At 40.7% G+C, this 15,826-nt stretch overlaps 1 protein-coding gene across 1 annotated transcript in view; it reads right to left on the bottom strand.

Moving 5' to 3' along the window:
• Positions 1–2,410: 2,410 nt before the first annotated feature.
• Positions 2,411–15,826, bottom strand: part of LOC109415253 (uncharacterized) — a 90,235-nt gene continuing 76,819 nt past the window's right edge. The window contains exon 5 of the mRNA XM_029853173.2: positions 2,411–4,448. Coding sequence (XP_029709033.2) covers positions 4,213–4,448 — 236 coding nt within the window. The 3' untranslated portion in view covers positions 2,411–4,212. The remainder of the gene's footprint in view (positions 4,449–15,826) is intronic.

Here is a 15,826-nt window from a genome sequence, read left to right as displayed (position 1 = left end):
ATCGTGAAGCGGCATATTTTATGATTTCATAAATTTTTCGTCATGTTATGGGTTCCGGATTTTTATCCGAGTAGCAGGCATTCTTAGAGAATCCCAAGAGACAGATTACTCTTTTAAAAATTTAGAAATCTTTTAAAAAATCCCAGTAGAAATCACAGGAAGAACTTCTGTAGAAACTCCAGTGAACAATCCAAGAGGAATGCCTGATGAAACTACTAGAGGAATCCGCGAGGAACGCTTGAAGGAATCTATTGAAAAATCTAGTTGAAATTCTTCCACAAATGTCTGATGACACACGTTTTGCGCGAGAATCAATCTTTTGCTTCGAAAAATGGTTATATTGTTAAATACATGGCATCCAGTAATTCAAACGATCAGATTCAATTGGATGATTCAATTCATGCATTATAGATGAAAATTGGAAATTTTTACTTCAACGGAACACCATAGCAAAAAATGACAAAGTTTGACATAATGTGAAGAAATTTTCGAAACAGTTTTCAAAATTTAAAATACCATTAGAATAAAATAAGTAATTATCTTTACTTTGGCGCCAAAAGAATCAAAATCGACAGCAGGAGCACTGAAATATCGTTCATGAAGCTCAAAAAACCGCGATGTAGAAGTGCGAGGAATGTGCCTGATAGATTTTTTCTAGAAATTCTTGCTGAGATTGCTGCAGAGGTTACTCCAAGTATTCCTATACACATTCTTCGTGTGATGGGAGCGGACCTGGTGTTATGGTTCCTTCGGAAGGGACGTTAAAAGAGTGGGTCTCGAGATGAACTAGGGCTAAAAACCTCGTTAATACAGAAAAAAATAAAAAATAAATAAAAATAAAAAAAAATCCTCGTGTGATTGTTGTAAGTGTTCCTTTAGAAATTCCTCTTATGATTTCTCCAGAGATTTCTCCAAAGATTTCTTAAGGAATTTCTCTTGAAGTACCAACAGCAATTCCAACAGGAGGGAAGATAACAAAAATTTCTTCAGGAATTCTTGCTGAGATTTGTCAAACAATTTCAACTGGTATTTTTTAGTAATTGCTCTTTGGAAAAGGCTCAGTGTACCAGTTATGGCTATAGTAAACCATATGTGCGGTTTAAAATATTTCATCGTGGGTTTTTTTTATATTTTTGATATTTTTCCTATTTTCCCATACAAATATCGAAAAAAATCATTTTAAGGCCAATATCGTCCCATATAAAAATGCATGAAAAAAAAAAACCAAGACGGATTATTTTAAACCACACATTTTCTGAATCTAGAGGTGCAAAAATATGATTCAAGCGAATAAATTTTGAGGTTAATTCACTTTTCATAAAACTTTCCTTTGGACATAGCGTGTAGTACCTCAAATTCGCCATAGTTCAAAGTACCGCCATATATTGCCTTCTTGACCAAACACAGTAGTTGCACTAAAAGCATTGTGCGCTTACAAATGTACTTCAAAGCTTGTCTGGGAATGCATTCTTTCACTGCGCAGGCTGTGCCAAGGGAATTCAGTAAACTTATACTGGGTTCCAGGTCACTGTGGCATTGAAGGGAATGAAATGGCAGACGAGCTTGCTAAAAGTGGTTCCAATTTACAGTTTGCTGGCCCAGAACCATTCTGTGGTATATCAAACTGTACAATTAAAATGGATCTGAAACGCTGGGCTGAGCAGAGGGTGATATCCAATTGGATGGATGTCAAAAATTGTAATCAGTCAAAACGATTTATAACACCAAATGCTTATAAAACCAAAAAGCTCTTAGAGCTCAACAAGAGAGCTCTATGTACATACACTGGCCTAGTAACTTTACACTGTCCGAGCAGGTATCACTTGAAAAATATTGGCCATATTCAGAGTGATATCTGTCGTTTCTGTAATACGGAACGTGAAACCTCGGAACATCTGTTTTGCAGTTGTGGTGCTTTATACACGCGCAGGCAAAGATTTCTAAATAGTGGTTGCTTGCAACCCAGTGAGATCTGGTCTGCAAAACCTGGGAAGGTCTTGGAGTTTATCAATTCCATTGCACCTGACTGTGAGACGACGCGTCGTGGCAGTAGCTGATTACTTGACACATGATAATTAGCTGGCTAGATGCGAATATCAAAACGGGACATGCCACAAAAGTTCAGCCTATTGGACGCAGTGGCTTAATTTTCCCAACAGGGGAGGAAAAAAAACACAGTAGTTATCAAGGAGACGTAATGTTTCCTATTTCTATAATTTAGGTTGGGGAATTCGGTTTATTCGACTCATCATCAAACAAAAATGTGATCCATGTGAGGCGCACACTGTGTTGAAATGCACATTTTCTTATCCTTTCTCGATTCAAGCAAAATTAGATTACATAAGTTAACCATCACATCCTGTGGATTACTTTGCAGCGAATTCCTGGAAATCATAAACTGCACCCCGCCAATCAATCGACCGATAATTACTACAGATGTTTCGCAAATTGCCTAACGAGTTCATATCGTTGACCGGCGATAAAGCTATCAGTAGTGCAATCGTAATTACTCTGAAGTAAGCTAGAAATCGTACGCCCCAACCCTATAACGCAACGCACCCACCACCCACGCCAGACTCAAAAACTGGGCAGCTCCAAGCACAGGTAGCGCACAAATCAAATCAATCGGTCGGAAATCGGGGCGGTGCGGTGGTTAGAGCCCCCGGGCCGTGTGATAAGGTATCAATGAATCAAAAACGCAGGCCGTGATTTGGTGTGCTTTTTCGGTTGTTGTTTTTGTTGTTATTGTAATGGTCTTACCCTTTTGCGAATATGCAGTGTATTTATTTCTGCTGATCATTTTCACAGTACTGCCTGCCGACTTTTGACTGTCGCTGTCGCTGTCGTGTTACGACAACTGGTTTCTCTGTCGGGCCGCTTTCTGAGGGGAATTGGTTCGTTTTTTATTATTTTTAACGGTTTTGTGTTGTTATCTGGGGATTGTTACAGCTTTTGATTTATTTATATTGCTAGTTTAGGAAAAACAAATCCTTTCGTCGATCCGCATGTGACGTAATCTTTGCCCAATGCTTCACACCTCGGTTAGTTCTATAACAAAGTTATCTTTCTTATTCGCTCACTTTACTTTATATTGCCTACTCGTCTGCTTCGTTCTACGTTCACTAACCATTATTCCATTATTTGTCGAATGTTACTATCGCTTATATTGCATATGTATTGTTAATTAGTAGTTATCAAGTTGTGTTTTGTTGCTGATTGGTTGGAAATGCCAAGAAAAAGTGCAGCATTCAAACAAACGCTTATCGTCTATTGTGGTTGCTTGAGTCTAGAAATCCTTTTTAGTGCAAATATGAGAAAAATTGAATGAGAAACGGTTTTGATTAGAGGTTATCAGTAGATACTTGACTCTGGGTTTTGTTTTTAACTATTAATTCAATAGCAGGAACAAAGTTAACTGTAGGTGCAAAGACGAAATAAATTGATTTGTAGAATATTTTGATTTGAGATGTTGATTTATAGTTTGACATTGACGCTGATCGTGAGATATGGGTCTGCGATTGTTTTTTTTTCTGTTTACTGTTGTCTACAGATCTCGAGCGCTCTAGATAAGTTATCTTATAGTATAGTTTAGTTAAATTTATTCAGTGGTTATTCGTATGATACAAACAGTATTATGACTAACGCTAGATGGGGTTTATTTATACTGATGTAGCGTTTTCAAATCACCATTTTAGCATCTGTGTGTGCTTGCAGTTGACATCATGTACCGAACGAGTTTTTTTTTTAACTTAAAAAACAATTGTACAAATCTCCTTGCGGGTTTACAATGAAGGCATATGCGTGAATATATTATTTATATCGGGTAATCAAATATATTTCATTATATACGTGACGTGTTTACGATGTGCCTTCGTTATTCGTAATCAAAAGATCGTGCTTAATTCTAAGTTGGGCTTGCTTATCGTAAAATTTTCACCAGTGATGCTTGTTTGTTTTCTTAAAATAGTATTGAAATTCTAAAGACATTCATGAACGTTGCAATGACCATACCGGTCAAGTTAATAATATCAAGCAAATCTACACTCTAGGAGTAGGTTATTTACACTGCAAGTGTTTCCTAGCTGTTTGCAACTTCTATTCATTATGTGTTCGCTAAACGTGAATATCATTGTATGTCATATAAAAACCGATCTATTCTCTAGCGTAGTTGAAACATGAATCGTTTTTCTACCACAAGCTTCGTACACAACCTTAAAGTAGTACTCTATTGGCGATCGCCACGATCAGCAAGCTGGCAAAGGCCACGGCAGCTGTGCGACTTCCCCGGATCGTGCTGAAGGCCCCGTTGCATTCGTCATCTTTGCAGATCGAACAGTGCTCGATGCTGACCCCTCGCTGTAGTTTTGCCTTGCCGAAGGCGATCTGGCAGGGGTCCGTTTTGCCTCCGTCCAGCTGGCAGCCACGGTAGGTCATGGTGTCGCCATTTTCTGAAATATGATCAAAATGTGATTATTTCCGGAAAAATATTGAAAAACTGTTTGATTTGCGAACATTCCGGACTAACGTTGAACCTCTACAGAATGAAAATTATATTATGGTCGTATAGCGGCCAGTTCCAAGTCCAACGTTGTGTGGGGTTCTGTAAATTTCCCCAAAAACCTTTCAGAAATGCTACAAGAACTCAAGGACGAAATTTTCTAGGGTATTGGTTCCCTTATTAAGCATGTGGCTCCCATTTTCATCGTACGAAAAACGAAGGATTGAAGTGCTGTTTGTTTTACGAATGAAACAAAAAGAACGGAATCAATCGATGCCGTAATCGCTTGTTTTCGAATATAATGAATATGGGAGCGTGAGATTATTGATGACACACATCCCCATTCTGGTCATGATCAAACTGCGCCCAAAACTATCCGTCATCAACAATGTACGGTACCGGCGACCGCCACGGTACAACCTAGAGCGACTGAAACCGGATGTCGCTTCAGCATACACGCAGAATCTCGAGGCCGCGTTGCCAGACGAGGGCGAGCTCGACGAAGCCCCTCTAGAGGACTGCTGGAGTACAGTGACAGCAGCCATCAACGACGCGGCCGAGAGCACCATCGGGTACATGGAACGGAATCGACGGAACGAATGGTTCGACGAAGAGTGCAGAACGGTTTTGGAGGAGAAGAACGCAGCGAAGGCGGTAACGCTGCAGCAAGGGACCCGACAGAACGTGGAACGTTACAAACAGAAGCAGAAACAACAGACCCGCCTCTTTCGGGAGAAAAAGCGCCGCCTGGAAGAAGTGGAGAGCGAAGAATTGGAACTGCTGCGCCGTTCCCAAGAAACACGCAAGTTCTATCAGAAGCTCAACGCATCCCGAAACAACGGCCGGTCGACAACGGACCAGATCTTCACCGTACTGCAAATCCTCCAGAAATGCCGTGAATACCGGGTCCCAACGCATCACCTGTTCATCGACTTCTAAGCGGTATACGACAATATCGACCACGCAGAGCTATGGAGAATCCTGGGCGAAAACGGCTTTCCTGGGAAGCTGATTAGACTGATTAAAGCAACGAAGGAATAAAGGAAAACTGCGTAAAGGTTTCGGGTGAACTATCCACTGTGACAAGGTGACGGACTCTCATTCCTACTCTTCAACATCGCTCTGGAAGGTGTGATGCGACGAGCCGGGCATCCGGGCATTTTGTGTGCTTTGCGAATGATATGAATATTATTGCCAGAACATTTGGAACGGTTGCAGAACTGTACACCCGCCTGAAACGTGAAGCAGCAAAGATCGGACTGGTGGTGAACGCAGCTAAGACAAAGTACATGCTGGTAGGTGGGACTGGGCAAGACAGGTCAAGCCTTAGCAGCAATGTTACGATAGACAAATAACAAAAAATGTTCCTGGAAGACAAATTCAATTACATATTTTGTTAGATCAATTACAACTTAATAACAAGAAATTTGTGAACTTGTTATTGTTGGGATATTGTTCATCACATATTTGTACATTCTCTATAGTAGAATAATAACTAAACTTGTCTTACAACAAAATATGTTATTGAAATGTTATCCTGTGAATATATCTAAATATCTTGAACATAACAAATAATATTGCTCTACAAAACATGTTATTAAAAATACATGTTTTGATAAGTTAACAATAACCAATTATGATATAAAAACAGGTTATGTGATTCTGTTGTTATCTATTTGCTGTTCTCCTCTGCTCGGGTATGGCGGCTTATTGTTGATTCGGTGTTATCATGAATTTGATGTTGAGCTAAATAAATGAATGAAAGTGCCCAGAAGATGTATACAAAAATAAAGCTATGTTTTAAAAGTTTTAATGAGGATTTCTACAGGATTTTCTGAAGGATTTGATCAAGTATTCATCGAGCAGTATTCCGCAAAAGCACCTCTAAATGATAAATACAAATATTTTTCCAAGAATTTTTCCTTAAATTATACATTTTCTTTCATATGTTCTTACATATACAATCTCTCCCATATGGTTCGTCCAGATATTCTTTAGATGGTTTCTTCAGAAATCCCACTGAGAGTGCTGCCGAAGAATGATCTTGAAAGTTTACCGAAAACTAATTCAAGTTTCCAAAATGTGACGAAAATACAAATGTGAGCAAACGAATTCCTCCAAGAAGTCAACGAGGATTTTTCCAAAGATTCCCTCAGAAATTCGCAAAAAATCGCCCAGAAATTTCTCCGAATAGTACTCCAGTAAAGTCTTCATTTTTATGTTTTTTTTCGAGAATTTTTATCGTAATTTCTCCATCACGAGGTTTTAGGAATTAAGTCATTACTAAGAATATCTTCATAGATTATGCCTATCGAAAATTCCTGTGAAACTTCATTAAAGAAATGCTTCATAAATGCTTCCGATAAATCTTTCAGTAGATCTGCGAGAATTCTTCTGAAAATTACTGCATGGTTTCCATCATTTTTTTTTAAATTTTACCTAAAATTCTGAACAAAATCCTTCATAAACTTTTCCAAAGAATCGTCACGAAATTGCATCAAAAATCTCTTCAGATATTTTAACGAGGATTCCTAAAACAATGTACATCTAGCAGTTCACCCGAAAGTTCATCCAGAAACCAGAATATTTCTGCGTCGATTCCTCCATTTTTTTCTGAAATTCTTTCAAGAAACCCTTCACAGATTTCATCGAATAGTACTCCAGAAGTTCTTCCCAGAATTTCACTATATTTTGTTCCGATAGGAGACCTCTAGCGAGAATGTGACTTGAAATGTCTACTATGACTCCGCTAGAAGTACTAATTATGATCCTTCCAGAAATTGCTCCAAGCATTCCTCCAGAATCGCTGCTCATATATACAGATTAAACTGTATTATACAGATTTTTTAACGTTCGTATACATTTAATTTTATATAAATTACAGATTTTTGAGCTCCTATTTTATTTTTGTATGGGATACATATTTTCAACCAAATTGTGTATGGGATACAGATTTATGAAAAGTGCGATACAGGTTTTTCAAGAAAGAGTATCATCCTGGGATGTCTTCTGGAATTCTAAAGCCGATCTTTTCAGAAATGTTACTAAGCTTTGCTCAGAGTTTGTTAAGATTTTTCTCAATAGGTTCTCGCAGAAATTTCTCCGGAAATTCTTCCAAAAATTTCTCCAATATTTCATTTTTCAGCTATCAGTAGGTTGGCTCCAGAGAAAGAATATAAGAATCCTGGAAACATTCCTGGAAAATTTAGCATGTCACAACATTGTGAAAAAATTTATGAAAAACTCTGAAATCCCACAAGAACTTTCTAAGGACATATCTTCAAATAGGTTCCTAAAAATCTAAAAAAAAAACTTTGATTTTTTTATTTTATTCTTTGAAAGATAGCAAACATTGTTTGGGAAGAATTTTATGAAGAAATGCCAGAAGCTACTAAAAATCTCAAGATGGAACTTTAAATAAATTGTTCTTTGATTTCTGCATAACACTCCTTATTGTACTCATCATTTGGTATGTCAAATTTGTGCTCATAAAAATTTGGGGTGTAACTTTGTTACATTTTCACCTTAACCGCATCAAAAAAAGGCGTCACCGTATATGAATCCTATGGATTGCATAATTATTCAGGAACTAAAGATATGCCAGAACCGTATAGATTTAAGGTACACCGGGGCAAGTCGAAACGGGTGGGGCAAGATGAAACACGAAGTTTTGAAATAGTTTCCAATACAATTTGGAAATTTTTCTTGCACCGAAAGATTGTTTGAATCAAAAACTATGTGTTATGACATTCAAGCTGTTCATCATCATTGGATAGCATCATGTTAACCCGCTGTTTCATCTTGCCCCGGTGTACCTTATTTCCAATCTAAGAACATACAGTCAGGAATTTAAGAGAAATAGTCGGAGAAGAGCAGCGGCGGACAGTAGCTAGAGTCAAGCGAGTCAAGATAGAAGAACCGGTTTGAATCGTGTTTACGATTCACTTAATGAAGCTCCCAGACAAATAGGAATCGCATAAGAGTGTGAAGTACTATTTTTAGTTACCATCGCATTTCATTGCATGATGTTATTTTTTGAACTTCTTGCGATGTAACAGGTAAAGTCGTAAATAAATACGAACCTACTTTTAAAAGCTATGCTTTAATGAGATGACCTTAACGTGTTTGTATAAGCGTGCGAGCGCACTTGCATAGTGTCAAACTAAATCGCACAGTTGCATACGCTTGCGGGTGTTGATTATAGGACTTCACTTGATACTTTTCTTATTTAGCTTGTTTGATTCGTATTGGTGTGCGAATGAAATCGCCAAAATATAAAAATAAACTCGTTAAAGTGTACATACAAACTCGCATAATCTAGAATCGTTTATGTTGGCATAATGCAAAAAGCTACAAGACAGTGCACATCCATCGTTATGGATACAAAGTCATCTTTTTTATTTGTGGCCCAGATAATCTACAATTGGTGGCACTAGTCAGAAAGGAGTAATGAAAAGTTGAGCGTGAATTCCCACCTTTGAACTTTTGTCGCCTCCACTGTTTTACGCATAAGGCACTTTTGCTGCATCTTACGCGATGGTGGGTATAGCGCTAAGCAGCTTCCACATAGACAAAACGTACTCTGTCAACTGGAACGATGGAAGATTATTGGGAGAGCACTGATAAACGTTTGTAATGAGCCATTCTATAGAAGCTGATGTACTGAAAGTATGCAAAGTAGTGTATGAATACGTGGAAAAATGCTTACTAGATACGGTAGGGTAATTTTCTAATTGTTGCACGGCTAAAAAATCGTCAATTGTTGCACACCTCATAAGAATAACATGGAGTGTGCAACAATAGGCGAGTTTTTAACCGTGCAACAATTGGAAAATTACCCTATGTGTTCCATCAGTAATCTCACGCTCCCATATGCATCCTTCGAAACCAAGTGATTACGGCACCGATTGATTCCGTTCTTTTTGTTTTTATGCGTGCCCACTAGTATGGGACAAACATCAAATTCTCGCTCCAGTCTACTTTTTTGATTCCATTTAGGTCCCATATGTACTGTGCAAAATTTCAGCGCAATCGGTGAAACTATAATTTAGCGCAAGTGGTTCAAAGTTTTCATAGGATTTACTATGGGAAAAGTTACACTTTCAGATAAAAAATCCCAGCGGTCGCCCCTTGTCTCTTTAATTCAAATCGATCAACACTTCTGGTAGAAAAATCATTTATGAAACTTTCCTTCGAAGACCGCAAGACGATTGGATGCTTGGGGAAAAAGGTATTGATTTATTACCGATTAGTGATCCAACGAACGGCTTTTCGTTTTGTACGTTTTGTACGTTTTGGTATTATTAGCAGCACTGTAGCTGCTGCCTTGGCTGCTACTGTTTCTGGGGGTGGTGATGCCTCCCGCCACCACATGCAACAACGCCAGCAGCAGTGCTGCTGATAAAACAAAACAAAAAGCCGTTCGTTGGATCACTAATCGGTAATAAATCAATAACTTTTTCCACAAGCATCCAATCGTTTTGCGGTCTTCGCCGGAAAGTTTCATATATGATTTTTCTACAAGAAACGTTGATCGATTTGAATTAAGGAGACAAAGGGCGTCCCCTGGGATTTTTTGTTTGAAAGTGTAACTTTCCCATAGTAAATCCTAAGCAAGCTTTGAGCCGCTTGCGCTAAATTATAGTTTCATCTATTGCACTGAAATTTGGTACAGTTCATATGGGACCTAAATGGCATCTAAAAAGTCGACTGGAGCGAGGATTAATTTTTTCCATACAAGCGTGTCCCATACTAGTGCTCACTTCTAACAAAAAATACACAAATATGAAACAAAACAAACAACGCTTTAATCCATTGTTTTTCGTAGGATGAAAATGGAAGCCACATTCTTAATAAGGGAACCAATACCCTATATGGTATTGACGACACGCGATAGAAAGTAAGGAAATAACCTTCACAGAAAAAGAATTTTCCTCAATATCTATGCGAACTTGAATATGCTGCATTGCTGCATAGGTTTTAAGAAAAATCCATTTTCGATGAAAACCCTGCTTCCGCACTGACAATACACTACTGGTGGCTACCTCGCAATTCTTCACTGCAAGAAGAAAAGTTTTGGCAAATCTCAAGTCACTTTGAGAGATAACGCTAATATAGATAACCCCTGCTAATATAGAGCAATTTTGCAATCGAACTGCAATGATGCGACAGCATACAGATATAATACAGTTTTAAAGCTGGAGTACGGCTTTAAATGCTTATTGGTTACCTGGGTAGTGCTGATTTGCAAAAAGTATATCATACCCAGTCAACCAGCGATTGTATAAGATTAATAATGCGCACCCCTTGATAAGGCATAGTAAGAGCTAGTGTCATTGTCAAGTTAACAACGTCTGCTACCGTTAATCGTCGATAAGAATAAATCACAAACAAACTAGATATAGAAAAAATGAAGATCATCGCGAAAACATAACTGCCCAATACTAATGATACTGTGTTTGGTTGAGCCACAGACAAACAGACGTATCACTTGGGACAATTTGCGATAAAAATCATCGTCACGAAAACATAACCGCCCAATGCTAATCAGCCTGTGTTACGCAAACCACTCATTAGGTGGCGGTAGTGAGCAAACGTCAAACAGGAGCAAAAACGATGCGAGCGCCGTGACCGAGCGATTTGCGAGCTACAAAATATTTGAACTAACCGTTAAACAGGGTAACGATGAAAAGTGAGTAGAGTGAGACGTCTGTTTGTCTGTGGTTGAGCAATCGTCCGATGGCGGTACTGTTTAAACATCAAACAGGAACAAAAACGATGTGGCCATCACGAATGGCCAATCGATCGCTTACCGAATATTTATATCAATGCTAAAAAGGTAATTTATTTTGAAAGAGTAAAGTGCGACGTCTGTTTCGCTGTGAATAAAGTCTGTAGACGAATACTGAACAGTATCTTCGATGACGTTAACTGTAAAGATTATCGTATCGATAACGTACCCAAAAAATTTTGTTCGCAAAACAGAACCATTGTTGCTACCATCACTAAGTCATCTAAGTAGTGATCAAATTGATTTATAGTTTTGATTATCGTTATCGAGAACCCTTTATGATTATCGAGTTGGCGTCAAGTTAGCCATATCGGTCAACTACCCAACCCTCTACTATTAACTACTCCTGAATTCGACGTGGCTAATATTTCAAAAGGGTCGCAAATTCACAAAACTGTGCTGCTATTCACAAAACAGCTGATTTTTGCCACGTAACGAAAATTGTCGGAGCAGTTAGAAGGACGGCGTTCCTACTGTTCAGCAGGGTGCTCCTATTTTCATCTGATGTCTAATTTTCGAAGCTGGCTAATTCGAAGAGCTAATTGTTTATGATTTTTGTTGAAAATGAGCATGAAAGGTCCATTAAATAAAATTATGGAATCATTCAGTGTTGTAATCGATTTGTTGAACGAGGAACGGAGTCGAAGGGACAAATGCTTCGACGAGAGATGCCAACAGGTTTTGGAGGAGAAAAACGCCGCGTGGGCAGACAAGTTGCATTATGGGATCCGCTAGAGCGTTTAACGGTAGTCACGTCGATTATGCCTGTTAAAGAGCCTCCACAGCTATTGCGGCACTGTCCCGGATGATGTCCAATAGCTCTGCGGTGCACGCCAGTAAGCGCTAGCTTCTGGCTAGTGTTGCTACGTCCATACTTAGGTATGGCGGCCCGGCGTGAAGCACCGCGCTAAGTACTGAATGCTACCGATGGAAGCTGGAAAGTACTTACAGGCTTATGTGTCTGAGGGTTGCGAGCGCGTACCGTACCGTGTCACACGACGCTCTCTGCGTCATTACTGGTATGGTGCCTATCGGCATGGAGTTCTTCGAAATGCGCGGCACAAGAGGCACACGCAGGACTGCCAGGATGGCCTCTATGGTCAAATAGCAGCGCGCGTGGGACAGTTCCACCAAAGAAAGGTGGACCCATAGGTTGATACCGAGGGTAGATAGTTGAATTAATAGGCGCCATGGGGAAGTTACATTCCACCTGACACAGGTCCTTTCAGATCATGGTTGCTTCCGACAGTATCTACACCGTTTCGGGCATGCGGATTTTCCCGAATGCCCAGTGTGCAATGGTTTAAAGGAAACGGTGGAACACGTTGAGTTCGTGTGCCCGCGTTTTCGCACAATGCGTGACCGCATGCTTGCCACATGCGGGGAGGACACAACTCCGGACAATTTGGTCCAGAGGATGTGTAGGGATGAGGTTATCTGGAACGCCGTTTCAACGGCTACCACCCATATCGTCTAGGAGCTACAGAGGAGGTGGCGCGTGGACTCAGAGAATGGCTAGTTCAGATGCGGTACAAGAGGTGGTCCAGGGGTTCGGAGTCTGCTTCGTAGGTCATACCGGTGCCCTGCGGTCGAGATCGACCCTTACAGCGATTAAGTGGCCAAGGAGCCCGGTAGTGGTGCTGTCGTGGCGTCGGTCTACTGGGTTGGAGACCCTGCTGTCTGCAACCTTCGGGTGCATCTGATAGGGCCTGAAGGGTAGTGATACCCTTCCTTTGCGGGCAGGTCAGATCGGGTTGCACGTGGGCATCAGTTCTTGGTGTCTGCAAAGCAGTTGGGCGCGGGCGGGGTTGACCCTGCCTGCCTTCCGAGGACAAAGGCAGTGGTGAGGACCACTCGGGAAACTGGCTAAGCGCCAGCATGCTACCGTGATGGACTCTCCAAATGTTCGTTGCTGCAGGCTACGCAGCTAACCTTGAAGGTGCGATGTGCACTAGCCCCTCTCTGAAGGAATGCCTTCTTGGTGGTTCCGGAGAGACGAAGGGTTTGGCGACCATAGGAATGTGTTTAAGTGGGTCGATGAGAGAGTAGTCCTGGCTTTACTATTGTTGTGGAAGACGGTCTTGAACCCACACTACCCTACCCAAATAACACAGTTGTCACAGAAGAGTCACGGCGGCGCAGGTTTTTGTTGCGTAGAAGTCTCTGTGACTTACTTCTAACAAGTTAGTATTTATTTGTTAGAAGCAAATCACAGTGACTTTCATTTCATTCATTTAGTTCACATCAAATTCATGGTAATACTGAATCAACAATTTGCCGCCATAACACTCGATTTGCAGCTGCAGCTCTCCATCCTCGGTCACGCCCAACACTCGCCAGATCACGCTCCACCTGGTCCGCCCATCGTGCTCTCTGCGCTCCACGCCTTCTTGTACCAACCGGATGGTTAGCAAACACCAACTTTGCAGGGTTGTTGTCCGGCATTATTGCAACATGCCCTGCCCACCGTATCCTTCCAGCTTTGGCCACTTTCTGGATACTGTGTTCGCCGTAAAGTGCAGCGAGCTCGTGGTTCATCCTTCTCCGCCACACACCGTTCTCCTGCACACCGCCGAAGATCGTCCTTAGCACCCGTCGCTCGAAAACTCCAAGTGCTTGCAGGTCCTCCTCGAGCATCGTCCATGTCTCGTGTCCGTAGAGAACCACCGGTCTTTTTAACGTCTTGTACATGGTACATTTGGTGCGGAGGTGAATCTTTTTTGACCGCAGTTTCTTCTGGAGTCCATAGTAGGCACGACTTCCACTGATGATGCGCCTTCGTATTTCACGGCTCACGTTATTGTCAGCCGTTAGCAAGGAACCGAGGTAGACGAATTCTTCTACCACCCCGAAAGTATCCCCGTCTATCGTAACATTGCTACCAAGGCTTGTCCTGTCTCACTCAGTCTCACCTACCAGCATGTACTTTGTCTTAGCCGCATTCACCACCAGTCCGACCTTTGCTGCTTCACGTTTCAGGCGGGTGTACTGTTCTGCCACCGTTCCAAATGTTCTGGCAATAATATCCATGTCATCCGCAAAACAGACAAATTGGCCGGATTTCGTGAAGATCGTACCCCGGCTGTTGAGCCACAGTGACTTCTACGCAACAAAAACCTGAGCTGTCGTGTCTCTTCTGTGACAAGTGTGTTACTTGGGTATCCTTCCTGTTAGGGTGTCTGTTGAGCAGATTTATCCCCCTATGGTTATGAAAAAAAAAGAGCGTTCAACAGGAGATTCGCCACTTTCGGTAAGAATCACGTAAAGGCTACATGCTAGGATAAGAACTGGGGCATCTTAACGGATCAACGAGCTGGAAACAGCACTTCAACTAGCACTTAAATAGCTTCATTTACTAGGCTTTCGAAGTGTTAACAGCAACTAGACAATATTTGCTCGATACAGGTCGGACTCGATTATCCGGGGGTTCTATTAACCGGGGACCCGATTATCCGGGGCTCGATTATCCGGGCAAAACGGCTCGATTATCCGGGGAAAAGTTTGTTTTTGCTTTGTTTACAAATTTTTAGATTACAATATGTCAAAAAATGTGATAAACATCAAATACAACACCTGTAAGTAGAATTTAGCCTATTTGTAAATTGTTTTTATTTTTTGACATTTTTCAGCAAAAATTTCATTTTTAAAAACATGGTTGCATGGTTGTAGTAATACCAGACGTTGAGTTTAGGTACTACAACGTTATGTATGTTAGCTTCTATGTTTAACGAACAGTATTTGATTGAAGAACATAAAAAATAACAGAAAAAAAGCATGGCTCGATTATCCGGGTGATTCGATTATCCGGGGTGAAATAATTTTGGAGTCACCCGGATAATCGAGTCCGACCTGTACTTCAGCGAAAATATAAACTAATGCATTTTCATCGATTTATAGAGATTTCAAAAACTGGTTCGTAAAACGGAAGTGGTGCAAAAAGGCCATCTGCCATGGGGTAAAATTACGTCCATCATTTTTCGAGCGTTTCTGACTCCCTTTGCTAATCTGGTCCGCTTTTTGGTATGCCTAATACATGGAGTGTCACCCCTCTTCCCGCTAAACGATGGTCGTCATATTTGAATGACCCCTAACATGAGAAGCGTAGACATCAACAACCATGTGCCTCCATGTGTGTCTCAATCTGTTTGGAAACACTTGGCTGGTAATAAAATCACCAAAAAACCTTAATTGAGAGCACGAAAAACTGGAAGTTGCCCAGTTATAATTGGGAAATCGAAAGATTTTCCATGGGTATGTCAGCCTAGCTTCTAGAAGAATGTATTATGTAAACATATCTTGACACCATTCACCTATAGTTATGGTCAAATCACATCGAGAATTGATTTTATGAGTTTGGCTATTTTACCCCATCTTGGCATTTTGGGCTTTGTTCCCCTACAGGGTGTGGTATGTTTCTGATTTATGCCTCGGATTCATAACACAGCGCAACATTTTTTTTGTCTCAAGAGTAAACTTATGTGTCTCCGAAGGATTATGGGCCGCTGAATCCGAATCCGGGCTCAGATGTGCTCCAACAC

This window comes from Aedes albopictus, chromosome 2, assembly GCF_035046485.1.
Source record: "Aedes albopictus strain Foshan chromosome 2, AalbF5, whole genome shotgun sequence".
Lineage (NCBI taxonomy): Eukaryota > Metazoa > Arthropoda > Insecta > Diptera > Culicidae > Aedes > Aedes albopictus.
Note: the sequence above shows the minus strand (reverse complement) of the source record. Positions and strands in the feature narration are given on the sequence as shown.